A 24056-nucleotide genomic window follows, 5' to 3' on the forward strand; every position below is an offset into this window, starting at 1 on the left:
TGGACGTTGGACTTAATTTCAACAAAAATTGATATCGTGAATTGAGGTATTTATATCTAATTAGTATTTATTTATGCATTATAGATATGTGAAAATCATGAAGTTCTAAGATATGGGATTCATGTAAATTTGTGATTAATGGCTTAACACGAATTATTATAGTTTACACTTGTACTCCTTTTTCTTGCAACAGCTCTTGGTGGGAGTGGGACATATTTGAAAATTATTTCTGCTGCTCTTCATCATCATCGAAACATATAAGCTCCAACCAATTTAAATATTTTTCATCTGCAGTTTCTATTTCCACGGGTTTCAGCTGCTCTTGTTCTCCTTTTTCTTGCAGCAGCTCTTGGTGGGAGTGGGAGTGGGACATATTTGAAAATTGTTTCTGCTGCTCTTCATGATCATCAAAAAACATATGCTCCACCCAATTTAAATATTCTTCATTTGCATTTTCTAATTCCATGTCAGATTTTCCTTCATAGTTATTGTTGGATTTCAGCTCTTGATGAGTGTTACTACTCGTGTGTGTAATTCCTAAGTTCGATTTTTCCTGGTGAGACATATCTGCAAAATGTTCCTGTTGCTGCTCTACATTCTTGGTGTTTAAAGTTACATATTCCATGTTAGGCACTACTCTTTCTTTTTCACAAGTAATATTAGTGTAACTTTCGTCACTGCCTTCATTTTTGTTTCGGTTTCCTTCTTCGTTGTTTTTCTTGCCATTATATCTTATTCGGCAAACCACCCATTTTTGGAACTGCACTCATACCTGCCCAAACACATCAGTTCAGTAAATATCTAATGGTAAAATGATTACAATAGCAATAAATTGATCCATTGATAGAATAAAAAACAAGTATGTTTTAAACAAAGAATTAAGCAGTAAAACTTATATATATATAGAACTCAAGCTAGCACATCATTAAGCAATAACATGCATCCATGACTGACAAACACAGATTTTTGATGTACCTCAAAAATCATTGAGTTCATGCATTAGTGATACATTATTGTGTACCAGTATACAAGTCCATTTGAATGCACTTTTCTATTCAGCATGCTCTTTGAATATCGCTTACACACACACACACAAATATGCAAAGATTCAGTTTATTTATTTATTTGTAGCTTAAGATTTAACTAAACAATGCTCACCATGCATTAAGAACATCTTTCATTTTCAAAAATTAAGAAGATTTCCTTATTAAAAATTGCAAATAGAATTTACATCATGTCTAGCTCACATGCATTAAGAACTACATCTTTCATTTTCGAAAATTAAAAAGGTTTCTTCATTACCAATTGAATACAATTAACATCTGTTTTATTTGTTTTCATGTCTAGCTGTTTTAATTTATGCAGCTCATCACCAATGATAAATTATAAAATATATCACTCACATAGTGCGTACTGAAATTAGTAAAATAGGCCCAAGAATTTCAGTTGCTGATTTCTCCAGAGCACCTCATAATGTAAGAAAGGACTGCAATATATATATATATATAGCTACTTTCATGTGTACCTAGCTAGCTTAGTTATTCAAATTGGAATATATACTCAATGAACATGTATAAATATTAATTTCATGCATGATGTTATTATTGAAAATATGTATGAAGTATATTGATAATTGAAGTATTTAAGTGCAAAGAATACATGCATGCATATACATATATTTAATTGAAGTATTTAACTAACTAAGAGTACTTTATATACATATATAGTAGTAAAAACATAACTCTAAATTAATGTACATATGTTTAATTAATTAGTAGCCATAAAGCATATAGTACGTATCGTATCTCTTGAAAGACTGTACTCATGCATAATCCAATCAGTTTTCATTCATTCATGACGATTTCGACTCTTGCTCTTGTACTTGCAAAATGTTAAGGTTTTGATATAGCCAATGACTTTCAAATTTCGGGTGTTTTGAATGTATTTGTCTCCGGTGCTGGCCTTCCAATATCCTCCGACATCAAACTTCCCTTTTACATCTCTATCGGGCCTCTTCCCTCTATCACTAGTTACACATTTCTTCCATCGACTTACAAAATAATATCTATCACACTCATGCTCATCATTATCCATATTGCTCATGGACCCATGAATATCATTTGATATACATATAGATAATTAATTAAAGTCATATATAAGAATATTAATTAAAAGGATTGAATTTAAAGTAACTAATACTCTCTATATAAATAGAGAGTTAGATATGGCATTACTTAATTAGTCGATATCATGATATAGTAACTAATTACTTACATGAAAGAAACCACGGCATCTTTTCCCCCACCATTAAATCTAATTGCAAAGTGACAATTAGGAACAAGAAAATGAAAAACTCTCCTCTCAGACCACCTCACCGGAATCCTCTACGTCCATCCCTTCTAAACCCATTCGCCAACCACCTCAAGCCCCCATTCCTACCACGTTCTCACCATGCCACAACTGATCAAGCACTACCCATCTCCATTCTCAAAATACAACCACCTCGCCCACCCAAACCCAAGAAAGTGACATTCTCTGCTGCTACACACCAACCAGGTTCCTCTCGATTCATTGATGACCACAACAATGTTCTCGCAGATATTGATCCAAACAATACTCAGGCTCTGATTAATGAGATCTTTAGGCTTAGAGTTGAAGTTGCAGAATTCAAAAGCAACTTTAAATACTCCTATCTCTTAGAGGAGGTTGAATGGCTCCGGGGCATTATTGGTGTTGGGCTCAAGAGTCAGGCAAGCTTACGGGACCGGATCTCTGTTCTCAGTGATTATATAATTGCACTCAACCATGATCTCCCTTGTGATGAGGACAATGACGATCACACCACGGCACAGCAGTTACCACTTTCCACCACCATGGCCACTGATGGCCATGATGGTAACTCAACAGTACCACTCCCACTGGATGACATTGAAGAAGGCCAATGCAGCCCACTACAGGGGCACGATCCCCACCCTCCGCCACCCTATTGTGCTGTAGAAGATCACAATGATCATGGCAAGGCAGCTCGGGTTTCTCCTCCACAGCAATGCTCTGGCAACCACCACCACATGCGTCACATCAAGCCTCGAAGCATGGATTGCAATTCAAATTTGAATTCAAACTCAATTCCAGGCCACTCCTCTCAAGGTACCCCCTTAACTCATCCTTTACCTGTCAGCATAGGTACCATACCTAATTTGGGAAACGTAGGGGAAATAGGTTTTCCTTCTGACAAAAAAGTTTCAAATCCTTCCTTTGACCAGTTACCCAAACCATGTGCTACAACCACCCCCTCAAATCCATCTTGGGCCGATATTGTTAGGCTCCCTTTAACTTTTGTTCAACACTCCAACCCATCAGACAATGTCATGAAACCACCCTTGGAGGTTGAGCAAGCTGGCTTGGAAAAAATGAGGTGTAGTCTATTAGGCTACTTTGTCCATAAAAGCCTACCTTTTGGTATGGTTAAGTCTATCTCTTCTGCCCTATGGTCTGAAATGGGGTTCCTTCGAGTGACAAGCACTGAGAAGGGGCTATTTGAGTTCCACTTCTCTTCAAAGGACCACTGCAATGCTGTCCTCAATGGGGGTCCATGGTTCTGCGCAAACAAAGCTCTGATTCTCAACCATTGGGAGCCATGTTTTAAGAAGTCAAATCACTCTTCCATCCTTATCTGGATCAAGGTGTATGGTGTACCTCTCCATCTCTGGACCGGACCTGGGCTAAGCTATATTTCTAGTAGCATTGGGCTACCCTTGTTTGCTGACTCTCTCACCAAAAAGAAGCACAAAACCAGATATGCTAAAATATGTGTGGAGATCAAAGCCACATCCGACCTCCCTTCTGTCCTCAAACTCTATCTTAATACTGGGAAAATTATTAATGTGATTGTGGAATATCTCAACTGCCCTGCAATTTGTGGTTTTTGCAAATGCTTTGGACATACCTCCAAGACATGTTTCTCCAGATTCCACCACAACAAAAGTCATCAACCTAATTCTGATTGGCAATTAATTTCCCCTAGGAGGTCACCAAACCAAGCTTCTACCCCCAATGATCCACAACCTCCCAATGATCCACAACATGGTCAAATTGATATTATCCCTGACTCTCAACCCACAGTTAACCTCCACCATGGCCAAAATGTCATTACCCATTACTTTCAACCAAATGAAAAGCTCATCACTGATCTCAGCTCCTACAACCCAACCCTCCTTCCAGCTTGTAAACCTGTGGTTTCTGCTAACCCTTCACCCTCAAAAATAAATTGCCTCATCTCTACAACCCTTCTTCCACCTGCAGGGGCTGATTGCTCAAGTATCTCTGATACCGAATCCACTGTTAGCCTTCCCATTATAAGCAAGACAAAATCTTCCAAAAATCACAAGGGTAAGAAGAAAGCTTTTACTAGAAAGTCCTCTGGACCTCAAAAGGGGAATCTTGTCCCAGGAGGAAGCTTCATCAATTCCATTAAATGGTATCATTAGCCATTTGGAATATAAGGGGTCTAAATCTCCCCTTAAAGCAAGCTGAAGTAAAGCATCTTCTTAGTGAACATAAGATAGAAATTGTTTCTATCATTAAGACCAACATCAAGCCCTGGAATGTGGACATGGTTCATCACGCCATTGCCAAAAATTGGAAGTTAGCACACAACTACCAATTCTCTGAATTAGGTAGAATTTGGGTACTTTGGAACCCACTATCTGTTGACCTGCAAGTGCTTCATTCCAGTAGACAAGTTATTCACTGTCTGGTCACACTTTTGAGCTGTAAAACTTCATTCCACGTCTCCTTCATTTATGCTGCAAATGATTGTACTGAAAGAGAAGCACTTTGGCCTGATATTCAGAGGCACTCAACCTCCATCTCTTCCCCTTGGATTTTAGGGGGTGACTTCAACATCATCAAATCATCTGGTGAAATCCATAGGGGCTCAATGAGGACAACAAAAACAATGTTTGATTTTCGAAATTGCCTGCATGACTCCAATCTTGAGGACCTAAACTACTCAGGTATCTTCCACTCTTGGACTAACAAGAGCCCAGGTATTTCTAACATCTCAAAAAAGTCGGATAGAGTCCTTATAAATGAGCACTGGAACAATTCATTTCCTTTATCCCATTGCCATTTCCTCCCTCCAGGGATTTTTGACCATAGTCCAATGGTAATTAATCTTGGTAACCCAAGGCCACAAAGAAAAGTCCTCTTTAGATTTTTCAATTGCTGGAGCAAGCATGATAATTTCCTTCCTCTGATCCAGTCCATTTGGAATTGTCATGTGGAGGGATACCCAATGTTTCAAATCTTAACCAAGCTCAAAAAGCTAAAACAGCCACTCAAGAATGAATTTTTCAAAAAAAAAACTCACTCTTTGCATGCCAAATTGCACTAGATGCCAAACCCGATGATCAAACTCTCAGAGCACAAGAAAAGGTCCTCATTTCAGCCTATACTACACTGAAGCTCACAGAAGAACAAACTTATAAGCAGAAATCTAGAGTATTGTGGCTCAATGAAGGGGACTCAAACACTTCTTTCTTCTATAATTCAATTGCATCAAGGTTTAATAGGAATAAGATCTCCTCTATTACCTCTGCCAATGGTGAATTTCTTGACTCTGAGGAAGCTATTAAGCTTGAAGTAATCTCCCACTTTGAAAAGGCACTTGGAATGAACCCTCACCCTTACCCTGGCTCACAATCACTTGCACCCTTTATTCAGTCCACCCTTCCTGATGATTTCCTTCCTACACTTTGTGTCATTCCCACTACTAAGGAAATTAGAGATTGCATGTTCTCATTAAATTCTGCCAAGGCACCAGGACCTGATGGGTATAATGCATACTTTTTCAAGAATGCATGGTCTATAATTGGACATGATGTCTCCATGGCAATCAGGAACTTCTTTGCTACTGGCAAGTTACTAAAGGAGGTTAATTCAACCTATATCTCCCTTGTGCCCAAAACAACAAACCCTTCATCACTCAATGACTTTAGGCCCATATCTTGCTGCTCAACAATTTACAAATGCATATCTAAGTTGTTGGCCAACAAACTCAAACCTATCCTTCCTCACATGATTGGTCCCTCACAATCTGCCTTTGTCCAAGGAAGATTGATTGATGATAGCATTCTCCTTGCGCAGGAGCTTCTTAATGGTTATCACAGACATGGTCATTCACCAAGATGTGCACTTAAAGTGGACCTTCAGAAGGCATTTGATTCTGTTTTTTAGGAGTTTCTCTTTGATACTTTGAGACTTTTTGGCTTTCCTCCTCAATTCATTTCCTGGATCAAAGCTTGTGTCACCACACCTTCATCCACCATATCTATCAATGGTGAATTTAATGGTCATTTCAGAAGCATAAAGGGGCTGAGACAAGGAGACCCCTTGTCACCATTTTGTTTGTTATTGTTATGCAAGTGTTTTCCTCAATTGTCTAAAAATTCACCTTAGAAAAACCATTCAAGTTTCATTGGAGATGTAAAGAAATGTCTTTAACACACCTTATCTTTGCTGATGACCTTATGCTTTTCTCCCATGGCAGCATTGCATCTCTACAAACACTAAAGCTGGCAATGGATACCTTTTCAAACCTTTCTGGTCTTATGATGAATCAAACCAAGAGCCAGGTTTTTCTCTCTGGCATCAATGAACAGCTTGAGGCTAACATACTCTCTCTCTTTGGTTTTGAGAAAGGATCTCTCCCTGTCAAATACCTTGATGTTCCACTTATAACTACAATGTTGAAATCAAGTGATTGCAGGGGGCTTATTGTGATACCCCTCGATTCTAGAACCACGGGTGATCAAGTCTGGGCACAGATCCGAAGGATACCAGACAATCAATATATAAACAAGCAGGAATAAAAATTGAATTAAGAATAAAATAATGATATGCTGAAAAGAATTCTAATTGTAAAACCTCCAAAAATAAAAGTTTTAATATAAATTAACTTTCCAATCCGTACAACTCGGGAATCCAACTAGTGGACCCCTAATAATCTCAACTGATAAAACTTTACAGAATAAAATCCAAAACTAAAACCAGAAAGAAAAATCCTATTTAGTCGGAAGAGTGAATGACTGTATCTGCATCACCACGAACAAGCTCTAAACCTGTTATAGACGATCACCTGAAAAATAAGGGTGGGTCAGGCCCACATACAAGTTCCATGCCACTACAATCCATACATAAACCCGATACGCAGATACATCCTAGATAGCTCAACAATAGCTAAGATAGTCCATATAGATATAAGTACACACTATAGGACGTTCACCAGCCCACATAATCCGTCTCAACCCGAGTAGAGCAACTAAGGAAACATCATCAGGCCTGGTTATCAATCCTAGGCGATATACGCACCCTAACCATGATCAGGAGACTCAAGCTCGTATCACGGCACTTAAGTATATATTTAAATCTCTTCCTAATACAGAAAAGTAAAGCAACCATCCATTATGTCGTTCAACTGTTTTAGTTGACAGGACATGCATCCATGTAGGAGTTAACTGTTTGAGTTAATAAATTCCATATGTATGAAAGGGGTAGGACTTAGCTTTTTTTTGATCTAATTCATCCCTAATATGTCACCGTCCCATACCGGTACATATAATGCAAATGATCCATCAATGATGCACACATGTTTGAACATCAAATCCATCCGGAAACCAACACAATAGAAATCAGATATTGATAAGATCCTATCATGCATCCAGTATATGTTTATAATCATAGATCCCCCTTTTAAATTGTTAAAATAAGAATAAACAATTTAAACCATCCATTTCTATGTAATTGACAGAACCAAAATTAAGCCAGTTCAGCAATTATCCTCCATAACATAATATAATGAATATCAGAATTTTAAACTGCACATTATACTAGAATTCCGAATCAACACATCCATACTAGTTCGTTTTAAATGTTAAAATGATGACTAGCATTTACATCCTCCCAAATCCTTTATAGCATGCAAATTTATAATTAAATCTCATGGCATCTATGTAATTCCCCATCATAAATTCTGTGTCGGATATAATGACACTCCAAAGTTTAAGTACATCATATGAAACTTCAAAAGTATTTTATACCAGTTTCATTTAATTTGCTAACACAAAACTAGCAACTAACCTTCCACTACTCCCGACAATATACAACTTATTAGATACGAGTACATGACGTCATAAGCAACATTCCTGGAACTGAACTATGCTAAATATATCATTGATATAAATTCTAACAATAATTACAATGTCAGTCCAAATTAAGTTGTCAAAATAACTTAGCAAAACAAGCATTCCTCCTTCCTTGACAGTAGGCCTATTATAAGCTTATGTTTTATGACATGCATTTAGGTTTAGCACCTTAGCATAAACCAACTATTTGAAGGCTTTAACAAGTTAATTTTAATCATTTAAAACCCCCCATCACTTTTCAGTAATTACTTTTAAGCCCCTGATCTTCAGAAAAATTGCAGAAAACACCCGTAGGGGTTTTTTCCCATGGGAGCCGGCTCCCCTTTATTGGAGCCGACTCCTAGGCTTCTAGAGCCGGCTCTCCCTCATGGAGAGCCGGCTCTCTCTTCATGGGAGCCGGCTCCCACCATTTAGGAGCCGGCTCTCACCCCTGAGAGCCCCTCTCTGCTTCATTGCTTCATCTTTGCTTCTGGCAGAAGTTCCAACTGTATGTCCTAAGTTTCTTAAGGATTTTTAAAGGTTCAATTTAAGCCCTAATACTCCTATAAACTCCCTTGATTCTACTGCCAATTGTTCTATAAAAATCCAAACAATTATAGGGCAGTTTATGCAGAAACACCCACCGTTCCAATTTCAAAAATGCAGAACTAATTACAGAAATACTCTAACCTGCATACAATCCATTTTAAAAGTTTAATTAACTTCCTAACCATCCTAGAAACTCTTTACATTCCATTCCAAATTAATTTACAGAGGTTTAACTCCAGCTCACAACAGTTTATACATACGAAACAACTTCAGTTACAGAACGTGAAACAGTTATACACAGATTACAATTTAGTTTGTCATGCATACACATCTGTTTTAAAGTTTACTTAACTTCTTAACCATCCTAACAACTCCTCACATTCCATTATGAATTAATTTACAAGAGTTTAACACATAATCCTCACCGTTTATGCAAAGAAACAAGCTTCAGTTATTTCAAAGGTTCCTCAATTACAGTCCGGCAAACATGCATCAATTATTAGTTTTAAAACTTTAATTAATCCCCTGGAGACTATTTAGAATGCACAGAACACAAGTTTACAGGAAGGAGATAGAATAAAACTTGCTTATGAGATTTTGAATTAAAACCTTTACGCCGTCTCTACGTTTCAGAATTCCCCAGATTGTTTTCCTCCTTTGATAAACCTTCTATTCCTCTGTTGCTTCTTGACTTACCCACGAGCAACTCCTTTGCTCGTCCTCTATCCTTCCTCCATTAGCCTCACAGATTCTTTCAAGAACCCTCTCTGTTTTCCTCTCAAAATACTATTCCGTGAATAGGGTTTTGTTTTTGTTTCTCCAACCCTAGCAGACCATACAGTTTTATAAATATAGGCTATTATTTAACCTATGTTTAATTCAATTAAATTTACAAGTCGGCTACACCATGAATAAATGAAACCCTAACTTAAATTAAAATAACCCTAAAATATAAACCATATAAGCCATAAACAAGACACGCCAGTTAAAACCAATTAAATTAAAATAATAATTAATTAATTTAAAACACCAATTCAATTAAACAATTAATTTAAAACCAATAAACAATTAAAATAAACCAATTAATCTAAAACAAATAATTCACACTTAATCAATTAAACAAACCAATTCATTATATAACAATTAAGAAAACAAAACACATAAGTCACATAATTAAAATAAATAAATAAATGCAATAAAAATCAAAATTAAATCCCCATTTTATCCTTTTGAAAACTAGGGGTATTACACTTATTGATAAAATCTCATCAAGGATTGCTCACTGGACTAGTAGGTTCCTCTCTTTTGTAGGCAGGCTGCAACTCATTAGGGCAGTGTTGTTCTCCACACAGATGTTTTGGAGCTCCAAGTTCATCCTCCCCATGAGTGTCATTTATGAGCTTGATACCATTCTGAGATCATTCCTTTGGTCTGGTCCTTCACTAAAAAAAACAAGCTCCAAAATCACTTGGGAAACCTGCTGCCTTTCAAAAAGGGCAGGTGGCTTGGGTCTTCCTAACCTCTTTCAATGGAATAGGGTTGCTATTATGAAGCACCTATGGCATATCATCAACTCCAAAGATATGTTATGGGTTTATTGGGTCAACATTTACCTTCTCAAAGGTAGAAGCATTTGGGAGGTGAAGATCCCAGGACAGTGTTCTTGGAATTGGAGGAAGCTACTTCAACTAAGGTCATCAATTGAGCCCTTTGTCAAGGTTGAAATTGGAGATGGAAGTTTGTCCAATTTTTGGTTTGACAAATGGTGTTATCTTGGTCCACTGCATTTGCTTATCTCCTCACAGCAGCTTAATCTCCCAGGTTATGATACTAAGAGTAAACTATCTTCATTCATTGTTGGTCAAGATGGTCATTCCCACCCACAATCACAGAATTACTGCCATAACTTTTGCCTATCTCCAGCCTTCCGACCCCAATTCCACAAAAACAAGATAGATTCATTTGGACACCATCCCCAAATGGGAAATTTTCAATTGCAGCCACAATGAAACACCTTAACCAAAACTTACCCTCTCTTCCTTGGACTAACTTAGTTTGGTCTAAAACATTAATACCAAAGCATGCCTTCACCCTTTGGGTCGCAATACAACACAAGCTCCCAACCCTCAACAGGAGATGCACTGCCTACATTAACACCACCACTTGCCTCATTTGCAATAATAATCTTGAATCACATGACCACCTTTTTTTCAAGTGTACCTTTGTAAGACCCTTGTGGACCTTTATACAAGCAAGATGTGGGTTCTACATCTTGCCTTCTAACTGGAATGAGCTTGTCTCATGGGCTGCTTACCATTGGAGAGGAAACAGCCAGGATTGTAACACTGTATCCAAACTTGCCCTCTCATTGCTGGTTTAAAATATATGGAATGAGTGCAACAGAAGGTTATTCAAGAAGAAGAGATTATCAGCCAATTACCTCCTTCATATCACTCTAGAACCAGTACGCTTGAAGCTTCTCTCCTCATTTTTCAATGACTCAATTCATTCTAGGAGACTAATTGTGGAATGGGAGCTACCGTCTTCTATATTACAGCTTCTTCCAGAGCCACCGGATTGATAACATTGTGGAATTTCTTCCATTATCATCTCTGAATGAATGTGGTGCTAGCAACAGCTTTTCCATCTTTTGCCTGGTTGGGTTGCTCCTTCTTGGGCCTGTTGTTCTTTTGGGTTATGTTTATTTTGGTTAGCCTGGGCTAACTTGGAATATTTGTAACTTCTCTCCTTTTAATATTATCTTATTTTTCAGAAAAAAAAAAAAAAAAACCACGGTTCACATGTATAGATGTCCATATCAATGACTGCATTGGATGGTAGTTGTTGTTCGCCTTTAAGCTTCCTCCTCAAGTAATCAGAAAGAAGTTCTTCATCAGTTGGTTCAAACCTATATACAACTGCTAGTACCTAATCATGAGTACTTTCACAAATACTAAGATACTAATCATCATCATCTGTATTCATGGGACTAATTTGCAGTTGCAAATTCTCACTGCCTCCTACAGTTAATTTCTTGTTTATCCTTTTACTCCCATCCCAGATCCTACAAAAAATTCTTGGAACTGTACTCACACACAACAATTAATTAATTAATAATGAATAAATCAAAAATTATTGTTTGGACATATTTACAGAGAAGAAGAAACATACTACAGGATTGAAATATGTATCATACATAAATATGAAAAATTATATTAAACATACCTTATCCTCTTTGAGCTTAAATTCATGCATGACCCAATCAGTTTTGATGCTTTCTTCAAGTCTTTGATTGTTATTTTTGTAACTGAAATATGTTAACGACATCACTGAACCAATATCATTGCCTAGCTTGTCTCGAATGGATTTATTGTTGCTGGCCCTCCACCATCCTCGGTAAAATTGCCCTTTAACTTCCCGTTTTGGTGTCATACCATTCCCAGCTACGGATTTCTTTTTTCTTTCTACAAAGTAATATTTATCACACTCGTTCATATCATGATCTGTTACACAAACATGTGCAAGATATAAGAATATATTTAGAAAATTAAACCACAATAATTAATCTAGCGAAAGATAATAAATATATATATATATATATATATATATATATATATACAGAGGCCAGTGTTAATTACAGTGTATACATAAACAGTCACACACACAGATATATAAATATGTGTCTACATGTATCAAATAGGGTTTGAGAGACGTTAATTAAAAAAATAGCAAGGATAAACGAAAATGTAATATTTATTATTTCTTAGTTTTCTTTTGTGTCTTGCATGTGCTGCACTAAGGAAATCAGTGAATTGTGTGTGCTCGAACCACACGTCTTGGGACGCTGGTTGAATACGTTTCATATATATATATATATATATATATATATATATTCTCAGACTGTTTCAAAGGATTCATTGTAGTGAAAGTTGATGGGATTCTGGACAGATAATTGGCTAGACAATGGTCCACTTACTGACCTCTTCAATGAGGGCACCACACGATCATTAGGGTCATCCACCAACACAAAAATTAGCTCATTAGTTAACTTCACCACCTGGGCATTTCCACACCAAGTTACCACTGTTATCCCTGTCCTGCATACTCTCAAACCTTCTCAGCCAGATTCCATTGACAGAATTTTTTGGAATGCAGGTCCTACTGGTGCCTACACATTCAAACATACCCTCTCTGCACTCTCCCTGTCATCACCGATAGCCCCATGGGCCAAGCTTGTATGGGACTCAATTGCTATCCCAAGACACAAGCTCATTCTCTGGATTGTTGTCCAATGTAAATTACCCACCTTGGATAGCAAAACAATGTCAAAAGTTGAACCTAAAATTTACCTACTCTGCTCTTCAAAACCGGAATCTCACTCTCACCTTTCCTTGAATGAGACTTCATCAAGCCTTTATAGAGATTCATAAAGGATAAATGCAGATTTTACACCGGAATCATCAATTGGCCCCGGTTTGTACACTGGATCAACAATTGCCCTATAATTTGTCTTTGCAAGCTTGCCCTCAGAGTATTCATTGTTAGGAAACTACTACTCTTAAGTCTATTTTAGGAATATTGTTTTTTTCCAATATGTTAAGAAGTTTGCTATTTATATTTTTCATATATATATGATGTTCGTGTAATGGAATTAGGGTTATTATGAATAAAAACTTAATATTTTTGGTGGCTAATCCCCAATTCAAAAGATTATGATCAATTTAGGGTTTAGAACCGTATCATTCATCTACATTATTCATCTACACTATTTGGAGTGAAATGAGCAATTGATTATATAGGAACTCACCTTCATTGCAACAGGCAGTCCTACAGCAGAAATCGATGGAGAGAGAAAATGGAGGCGTCACCGCCGATTCCTCCAATGTCAAAACCCTCTTCCTCCGCCGATCCCCTTCTCTCTAAGGGTCGCGACGCCTCCAATTCACCAAACCACCATTCGACCGCCTCATTCCTGAATTTTTGGACTATGCTGTTAAACCCATCACCCACTTTTCGCGTCACTGACAGAAGCTTGCTCAAATCGTGGCAACGTTGGTCTAGGCTTCGCGCTGATCTCCTCAACCTTTCCTCTAGCCGTATTTCTCGTCATCTCTGTCAAAGGAGTTGGTCTGGGCATATGGCGGCTGCGGCATTTATTTAGGGTTTCAAGAAAACATGAAGGGGGGAGGAGAGGGGAAAACGGCGTCATTTAACTTAAGGGGAAAACGACGTCAATTTTAGTACTATTTTACTGCGTCATTTAACTTGAGGGCAAGACAGCGTCATTAAACTTAATTAAACATCCATACATATATATACACACACACACATATATATCCAAATTAAGAAAGAGATGAGAGAGAGGAGATTATGATCGATATACATACAGTAAAGCAACCAGGGTTGGTGGTTGTAGACATTCATGCCAATCACTGCATTGGATGGCAGTTCTTCCCCTTTAACCTTCTTTGCCAAGTAATTACGGATGAGTTATTGGTTTGTTGGTTTAAACATATATCCCTCTGGCAATGGCATATTGCCTGAACACCAAAGAAATAAATGATAGATCTTTATTTATGTATGTGCTAATGAGTTTCTTTTATTTAAAGTGAAATTGAAGCTAATACTATATATGTATATATAGATATAGATAACTTGAATACCAAGCTTATTATTCTTAGATTGCTAATGATTAGTTTCTTGAATACTAAGCTAGCTAATTAATACAATATATATATATATACACACATGCACTATATGCTACCTCACCACCTCAAGCTCCAGAATTAATATGTTACCTTTTCACCGTCTCAAGCTCCAGAATTAATATCCTTCGTCTTACCAATTATCAGGTGCTTCTAATTTTATAATAAAAGATTTAATAAAATGCACCAGCTGTTCTAATCCATACCACTAACTACAGTGATTAGTAGTGCAGAATTCATCATGGATGAGAACATTTTTTGGTTCATCAGTATTTTAAGTCTCTTGTGCTAGCTTTTGTTGATGACCGCGCCACGATAGCTGATTAAGTGGCGCCACCTCTGTAATATAGGCACAACTGGCCAGCGCTGACCTGGTGTGCCCATAATGGATTAGGTATTCTCGAGCTACCTATCCGATAACTGAACTCACTGGCCGAGGAAAGGGTCGCTACTCTTCCTCCACTATGGACGCGCCTCGCTCCAGTCGGATGGGCTCTTCCCCCCTGGCTCGTTCGAGGACGCTCTCTCAAAGAACGACCTCGACTAACCTGTTTACACACTTCTCTCCTCAGCAAAGAGGACCTCGGAATAAAATTGGGATAGGACCTTATGAGGTCATGAAGGCAGGACCTTGAAAGGGACCGATCCCCACTGAAGCACGGGAATCTGAGGACATGTGGATAGGTGGCTGAGATCCAAGGGGTCGCCTCAGCCCGAGGCCAACACAAGGGGGAAAGGATACTTGGTACCTAAGCTCGAGCAATGAAGGATAAGAAACACATTAATTGTGAAAGACGTTTGATAAGACCCATATTAATTAAGGAGCGCCATTACCTCCTTTAACCGGGGGGCAAAGCGCTGCGACCCATCCATCAATGTCTCATCTGTCAGAAGAAGAGACCATCAAACCTTTGGATAAGAACGGGCTCAGCTAAAGGACCAAAAGACATTGACCGAAGAGGTAAACACTATAAATAGGGGTGTTAATCAGCCTTAAAAGCACACAACTACCACATTAACAGTTATTCCCTGACAAGCTCGAGCTCACGCGATACCAAAGTCAGCCTTCCCTTTCTTAATCTCTAAACTTAGAGAATCCCTTATGTTGCTTGGATCTCCACTTAGATACTGATCTCAGCATTCTTGGCCTACGTGGAACGATCTCCTCATCCTATTCATGAACTACCATCAACATTTTGGCAATTCTGCTGGGGAGGAGCGCTTCGTATATGTCAAACATACGGGAGATCAGTCCACCTTCTCAAACTAACCCTGCTTTAAATGAGGGCTATAACGGATCTGTGAGTATGCCTGGGTCGTATTTCCCTGGAACCAGGATAATCTATCCTGATGCCCTGGTTGAAGTCCACAATGTTTTGTCTCATAGGATGGAACAGTTAGAGGGCACGCAAAGAGAAGTGGTGACATTGCTGCGGGAGATTGTCGATAAAGAGGTACCTCAACGAGATTTAGGCCCAAGCAGCATCCCCTCCAACAAGCTTGCTGGGGGACACGTGACCCTAGAAAACTTGATACGACATTCGCTCTCATCATCAGTTGAAGTAAGACGAGCCACTGGCCGATGTAGATGGTCACGAGACGCGCTACCTTGGGCCCGCCGAACTCTTTTCAGCACTCCCCTCACGGCACCCGCAAGGTTGAGTATGCCAAGTACCAGCTGAAGGGAGGCACAACGCGGGGATGGGGGATCAGAGGAGCTCGGATGTCAGCAAGATCTCGTGCAGCGGTCGCCGTATGTAACTATGGCGGATCTGCAAGCACTGCTACGAAATGAAAAAAATATGTTGATGCAAGAAATAGCTCCCAAACCACCCTACGCACAATCCATCGCACTCCTCCCTTATCCCCCGGGCTATCTGACCCCTAAGTTCAGCAAATTTGATGCGAGGAAAGGGAACCCGCGGGAGCATGTAGTGTGGTTTATTAAAGCTTTGGGGCCCTTTAGAAACGATCACACACTGCGACTTAGAGAGTTCTCAAAAACTCTCACAGATAGGGCCTACAAATGGTATGCGAATTTAGAGTCCAGGTCGCTCACTACTTGGAACCAATTAGCCACGATTTTCCAATTGAAGTTCTTTCAGGCAGAGGAAAGGGTGACTACTCTTTCTTTGATTAAGGAGATTCAGGGTCCTGGTGAAGACTTGCTTACACATGTCCATAGATTTCGTGATTGAGCCATGGAATGTTACGAAACCCATGAAGAAGAAGTACTGGCCAAGATATGCATACAGGGCATGCAAGGATCCTACCGAATCCATCTCATTAACTTAAAGTTACCCAATTTTGCCGATTTGATAGAGGCATCTCGGAATTTGGTGAGTAACCTTGCTATCTGTGCATAGGGCGCTACGCAAGAAAAGTACCGAGGCAGACGTAGACCTCAGGTTTCGGCTGCAGATGAGCCGAACAGCAAAAGGAATACGAGGCCAGCCCGCGCCCCTCGAGCAAAGAATCCGGACGAGGCACCTCCTCCGTTCCCATGCACCCCGGAAGAGGTGGAAACCATTCTTAAGAAGTGGATCCAACATGGAGATATCAGACTGCCTGAGGTTCTTCGCGAGCCTACTGCAGAAGAAATGGCTTACCCCAAATACTGCATGTATCAGTGGCATACTCGCCACCCTACCTACGATTGTTGGGCTTTGCGAAATACTTTCCATAGACAGATTGCTAATGGCAAACTCATCCTCCCTCCCAGGGATGTAAGGGAGGAACCATTTCCTGCACATGATCAAGGAGCTGCAATGATGGTCTCCGGCGTAGTGAATGACGGAGAACGAGTTCAGGAGGATGTTTCCTTGCCTAGCAATGACTACCATCAGCATAGGGACAGTGTCACCCAGGTCGCGCTGGTAAGGGAAGACGATCTCGATGCATTCCGCTTGTTGGAAACCGCACCAGTCAAAAATATCGTTCAAAAGATGGATTTCTCTCCTCTTGCTCAGAAAGAAATTGCTAAGTTCCTGTGGTTGGCGGCGAAGGAGGGTGTAAAGGAAGTTGCGTCGATCATATCACTCCCAGTACCTCAGAGATCGACCGGGTCGGCCATAGTCTTTACTGAAAAAGACAAATGTGTTCCTACACCGCACAACAGGCTGTTGTATGTTACGGCCTCTCTCAATGAGGTCAAACTTAAGCAGGCGTTTCTTGACAATGGTTCATCCCTCAATATCATGCCGTTGGAAATCTTCCGTCGCATTGGACTGCCAAGCGAGAAGCTTATCCAGAAGTCGACTGAAATTACCGGGTTTGGGAGTGATATTCGAAGAACTAAGGGATATGTGACAACCGAGTTGGTTATTGGAAAATTCAAAGGCCCAGTTAAGTTCCATTTCATTGATTCAGACATTTCTTATCACTTACTTATGGGTCGCGGTTGGATGCATAAGTTTGGAATTGTTCCATCTTCGTACCACCAGTGTATGAAGGGGTTCTGGAACGGGAAGCAAGTAACGATCCGCTGTTCTGATCGACCATTCACCAACAGGGAGTCTCATATGGTGGAGGTTGCATTATTTAATGAACTAGAGGAGGCGGAGGAACCCCAACCATTGAAGGCTTACCCTCTACCGAAGTGGGAGGCCATCGACCGACAGGGAAGTGAAAAGATGCCAGGAGCGAATACCAGTCAGAAGGGGCCGACCGTTTGCAAGAGAATACGTCTGGCCAACGGGAGGATCGCCGACCGCTTATAACGGTGTTGGGGAGCACGATCTCGGGCGAGGCTGCGCCTCCGTGTGGAGACATGTCAAGTAGAGTCTCCGAGCCATGAGGACGAGGTTAAATGGAGTCAGCCGAATCTGTCTGGCTTACCCAGGGAGAGCTGGAAGAGGTCAATCTAGCCACTGACGGTTGTCACCGGGTGATCTATGTAAGTAAGCAGTTGGAGCAAAATGAAAAGTTGGCATTGATAGCCCTACTTAAGGAATTTGAAGATGTCTTTGCCTAGACGTACAAAGAGATGCTAGGATTAGACCCTCGGGTAGTGGCTCATCATCTTAATGTGCGATCGGACGCATGCCCAGTTAAGCAAGCGCAAAGGAGTTTTCAGCCGGAGCTTAAGCTACAAATAACAGAGGAGATGCAGCGGCTTTTACGAGCCGGCTTTATCAAACAGATTCAGCATCCTACGTGGCTGGCGAATGTGGTCCCAATAAAGAAGAAGAATGGAAAGATCAGGATTTGTGTTGATTTCAGAGATTTAAACAAGGCATGCCCTAAAGATGATTTCCCGCTGCCCTTGATTGATAGTTTGGTAGACTCTACCTCAGGGCACGAAATGTTCTCTTTCATGGATGGATATAACGGGTACAATCAGATCAGGATAGCGCAGTATGATGCGGAAAAAATGGCATTTCGTACCCTCATGGGGAATTTCTACTTCACGGTCATACCCTTTGGCCTAAAGAATGCCGGGGCCACATATCAGCGAGCCATGACAGCTGATTTCCATGATATATTGCACAGGCAATTGGAAGATTATGTGGATGATCAGGTGGTAAAATCGCGAGCTTGGGCTGATCATTTGGCTGACTTGAGAAGTGTTTTCGAAAGGTGTCGAAAGTACAAGCTGAGAATGAATCTGTTGAAATGTGCCTTTGGTGTCGAAGTAGGCCGATTCCTGGGATTTATGGTTCATCGGCAAGGTGTGGGTATTGAGGAAAGTAAGGCTCGGGCAATCATGGAAATGCCCCCGCTACGGTCCCTCAAACAGCTAAAGAGTTTAGTAGGGCGGGTCTCATACCTACGACGCTTCATACCAGCGCTTGCCGAGATAACGCACACTTTTGGCACCTTGATGAAAAGAAGCTCCGAGTTTAAGTGGAATGAGGATCATCAACGGGCTTTTGACCAACTCAAGAAGTTGTTAGCATCGACCACCACCATGATAGCTCCCTAGATCGGGGTCCCCCTCAGGCTTTACATTACATCGACTGAACGCTCCATAAGAGCGCTTCTTGCCCAGGAAAAGGATGGCCGAGAATGCCCTGTGTATTACATAAGCTGAAGCACGCTATTCTCCGATAGAGCGTCATTGTCTATCTCTAGCATTTGCGGCCAAAAAGTTTCGCCACTACTTTTTGGCTCATACCATCCACCTCATCACCAAATGTGACCCTTTGAGGTACCTGCTCTCGCGACCTATTATCTCGAGACTAGTGGCGCGGTGGCTTCTAATGTTGGTTGTAATACCCCTAATTTTATAAGGATAGTCCTCGCATTTATTTAATTGTTTAATATTTTATTTAATTATTTAATTGCGTGTTATTTTATTGGTTATTTTAATTGTGTGTTTTTTTTATGGTTATTTACATTTAATTTTGTGTTAATTAATTGATTAAAGTGTTTTATTTTGTTTTATTGTAAATTGTTTAAATTAAATTGTATTATGATGTTTTATTTGCCTTATTTGAAAATTGATTTTATTTAATTAATTTGGTTTAAATTAGAATTGTGTTTTTCTATATTTTCACGTATTAGCCGACATAGGTTATAATTTAGGTTATTCTTGGGCCAATTAAGTGTTGCATTAGGGCTCACATTATACAAGGGTTAGGGTTGGATTACTGAGCCTATAATTATACATGTACGAGTTCTACCTAGGGTTTTAAAACAAAACCCATATACGTAGTAAAATACAGAGAGCAACAGTTGTGGTTTTAAGAAAACAGAGAGTGGAAACTTGAGAGGGATCAGGGAGGGAAGCTAGGGTTGTGGATTTCAACTAAGACTAAACCAAGAGTGACGGAGGTGGAACAACAGTCGGAAACTTCATCGAAAAATTCAGGAGACGACAGTTTAGAGTTTCAAATCTGAAACTTAAGGCAAGTCTTTGTTCTATTCTTTCCCTTTAATTTGTGTTCTGTGCATGCCTAGCTATATTCCAGGGGTTTAACTAATGATAAAACGAAGTAATCATGCATGCTTAACGGACTGAAACTGAGAGTTTTATGGTTATATATACTTGTGTGTGATTTCATTATTTTCTTGGATCTTTGTGTATGATTTGTAGTTTAACTTGAATCTTTGCCTACTAAAACACTTAAAATAATTTAGTATGGACGTATGAGACTTAGGTTGAAGCTTAGGGGCCTTAACAATGAAGTTTTAGGGTTTACAGAGGCTGAACAGACGAAGAAGAAGACCCCAGCACTAACTGAGGCGCCTAAGTTCGCAACTGAGGCGCCTAAGTTAGCAATTCAGCCCCCTTAGTTCGCAACTGAGCCCCCTCAGTTAGCAATTCAGCCCCCTCAGTTAGCAATTCAGCCCCCTCAGTTGGTAACTTAGGCTGCTTAGTTGTAACTTAGGCGGCTGAGTTAGGATTTTTGGTTTTTAATGCCCAGATTTGTTTTAAAACCTATTTTAATTAAATCTAATGGGTTAAATGGACTAGGGAAAGTTCTAGAGTGTATAATACATCTCTTAGGCCTAAGGAATTGGACAAAATAGATTTGAAAATAATTTCTATAAATTATTTAAAGGATGAATCAGTATAAAAGCATATAACTTAGCATACTGATAATGGATGGAAAGAACCAAATTGTTTAGTTAAATTTTGGGCAACATAATGAATTGTAAATAAGATTATAAATCTTATATTGGATGCATGATAGATCATTTTATATTTAAAGTTTGAACTATGCATGCTCTGGATGTTAATTGTTGGAATATCAAATTCTCTAGTGCAATTACATGAATTAATGCTGGGATTTATATTGCTGAAATTCTAAATACTTTTCTGCAATGATATGGATAATGGTTTAGATTGTAAATTATTAGCTTATTATGCATGTGTTGTAATTTACAAGGATATGGAGGATTGTATGCATCGGTATGGGGCGGTGACATACTAAGGATGGTTTAGCTCAAAACGCTTAAACCTAACCCATCGGATTAAAGGAATGGATTGAAAAATATTGAATCCTAATTGTGACTAAGTCAGATCAACTGCAACTAAGTTGAATGGCTTCCTGGATTAATGGATGGTAGTTAAGTCATATCAACTGAATAAGTTGAGTGACTAACTAGTTTGTATATTGTATGTTATCTTAATAAGTATTTGAATGACATACCCTGGTTTTGGACGAACTTTATATATATGTTTATGGTACCACGAGATGAGCTTGAGTCTTAGACTCGTTGGTTAGGGTGCGTATATGTAGTGGATACGTAGCTGGTTAAAGTAGGTTGAGGTGTACCCTGTTAGGTCTAGGTCTCATACCCACCTTTGGGTGCGCTTTCGCATGTTGTCTTCTATTCAGGTTGAGACCCCTACTGTAGTCCAGTGAATGTCCCTTAGTGTGGATATATATATGTATGGACTAGATAGATATTGTTGAGCTATCTAGGATGTATCTGCGTATCGGATTACTGTTTGGATCGTAGTAGAATAGGACTTGCATGTGGGCTTGACCCACGCTTTATTTTTCAGATGTTCATCAGTTCCAGGGTTAGAGCTTGGACGTGCAGAGCAGATACAGACACTCACTCCTTCGTTTACGTAAGACTGCTCTCTATGTTTAGCTTTATGTTTCATTTCAGTTATTTCAGTTTCAGTTTGGGATTTTATTAGTGTAACGACCCACTCCACCACATGGTATGATATTGTCCGCTTTGGGCCTAAGCCCTCACGGTTTTACTCTTAGGCTTCACCCCAAAAGGCCTCATACCAATTGGAGGTGACACGCTTACATATAAGCACTTCACATTTCCTCTACCCAGGCGATGTGGGACTGTGCACCCGTAGCTCGTCAGTGTAGTAACCTGACAGTGTCTCTCGCACCCGCCCACGGCACATCCGCCCACAAGGTCTTCACAATCCACCCCCCTTGGAGGCCCGACGTCCTCGTCGGCACACTTCCGGCTGGGTCAGGCTCTGATACCATTTGTAACGACCCACTCCACCACATGGTATGATATTGTCCGCTTTGGGCCTAAGCCCTCACGGTTTTGTTCTTGGGCTTCACCCCAAAAGGCCTCATACCAATTGGAGGTGACACACTTACATATAAGTACTTCACATTTCCTCTACCGAGGCGATGTGGGACTGTGCACCCGTAGCTCGTCAGTGTGGTAGCCTGACAGTGTCTCTCGCACCTGCTCAAGGCACATCCGCCCACAAGGTCTTCACAATACTGTGATACCCCCGAATTTCTGAATGCAGGTTGGCCAGGCCCACGCCCGAATACCCGGGGATATCAAAACAATTTGATAATAAACGAACACAGAGTACAAGAGAATAAAGAAGAATAAATAAACTGCTGAAAAGAAACTAAAATGATAATCTAATAATAAACCTCAGAATATATTTTCATTAATTAATAAACTCTTCTGATACAATTGATCCTCCAAAGTACAACTCGGGAATCCATACTGTGTGGACCCCTAGAAAATCCAAACTAAACAAATGACAGCAATAACTGTCTAAATCAAGAAACTGAATCATAAAGGAACTCCTATGTAGCATCGGAAGAATGAAGTAGACTAATCCCTACTCAGCACGAACAACCTCTACTCCTGACGAACACCTGAAAAATAATGGTGGGTCAGGCCCACAAACAAGTTCTACTCTACTACAGTCCAAGCAGAGATCCGATACACGTATACATCCTAGTCAATCCAATAGTAACTAGTAGTCCGTATATATATATATATACAAACACTAAAGGAACCTCACTAGACTATAGGGTTGTCTCAACCTGAATAGTAGGCAACATGCAAAACGCACATATAGTGGGCATGAATACCTAGACCTACTAGGGTACACAACTACACCATATCTAGTTACACATCCCTGGCGATATACGCACCCTGATCACTGATCCTGAGACTTAAGCTCATATCATGGCACCATACTTATATATATATAATCTAGTAACCATCCTATCCGGTATAAATTAATCCTCCATAAGTCATTCAACTTGTTCAGCTGACTTGACTTGAATATAAGTAGGACTTAACATTTTAGTTAATCCATTCCCTCATATAATAAATTAATCATTCATAAGTCATTCAACTTGTTCAGCTGACCTGACTTGAATATAAGTAGGACTTAACATTTTAGTTAATCCATTCCCTTATATAAAATAGGTAGGACTTAACTGATAAGTTAATCCGTTTCTATAATGCCACCGTCCCATACCGGTGCATTAAATCACACAATTCAACAATTGATGTAACGATTAAGGAAATACATCAAACAATCCAGAAATAACTATGATAATATGATATCAAGTTATCACAAAATAGGAATGACTTATTATTTATTTAAGTTTCCTATATCATATGTCCTACATAAACTGAATCTTATACATATGATGATATTTTATTATACCGTCAAATAAGCATTCTCCATATCCAATTCATCCTACACATTTAATCTCAATTGTTAAAACATAGTAAAAGATTAAATTCATTCGTTTGTTTAAAACATTCAAATAGCAAGCATCATTATGATTGAGTCTATTTAAATTTATTTAAACCCAAACCTAGTTCCTATTTAATGTTTAGGAATCCTAGGCATGTTTTTACGTTCCATCATTCCACAAATATGAAATATACATAATTTAAACATGTAAAAATTCACACCGGAAAT

At 39.4% G+C, this 24056-nt stretch overlaps 1 protein-coding gene and 1 long non-coding RNA gene across 2 annotated transcripts; one reads left to right on the forward strand and one right to left on the reverse strand.

Annotated features, from left to right (window-relative positions):
- Window positions 1–319: 319 nt before the first annotated feature.
- On the reverse strand, window positions 320–12307 carry LOC132273526 (uncharacterized). Its single transcript, XR_009470134.1, has 2 exons — window positions 11958–12307; window positions 320–772 (listed from the first exon to the last, which is right to left on the reverse strand). It is a non-coding gene; the product is annotated as an uncharacterized LOC132273526 (long non-coding RNA).
- Window positions 12308–16200: 3893 nt separating this feature from the next.
- On the forward strand, window positions 16201–18156 carry LOC132273203 (uncharacterized). Its single transcript, XM_059774219.1, has 2 exons — window positions 16201–16614; window positions 16804–18156. The coding sequence occupies exons 1-2, from the start codon at window positions 16201–16203 to the stop codon at window positions 18154–18156; spliced, it is 1767 nt and encodes a 588-aa protein (XP_059630202.1).
- Window positions 18157–24056: the final 5900 nt, after the last annotated feature.

This window comes from Cornus florida, unplaced genomic scaffold (assembly GCF_030987335.1).
Source record: "Cornus florida cultivar Cherokee Brave unplaced genomic scaffold, ASM3098733v1 CherokeeBrave_3.0.0_Hap2_Chr09, whole genome shotgun sequence".
NCBI classification, from domain to species: Eukaryota; Viridiplantae; Streptophyta; class Magnoliopsida; order Cornales; family Cornaceae; genus Cornus; species Cornus florida.

Coding starts and splice junctions, on each gene's coding strand:
- LOC132273203 (XM_059774219.1), top strand. CDS start 16,201: ATGGCGGATCTGCAAGCACTGCTACGAAATGAAAAAAATATGTTGATG. Junction 16,615..16,803: donor GTGAAGACTTGCTTACACAT/GTCCATAGATTT, acceptor ATCTGTGCATAG/GGCGCTACGCAAGAAAAGTA.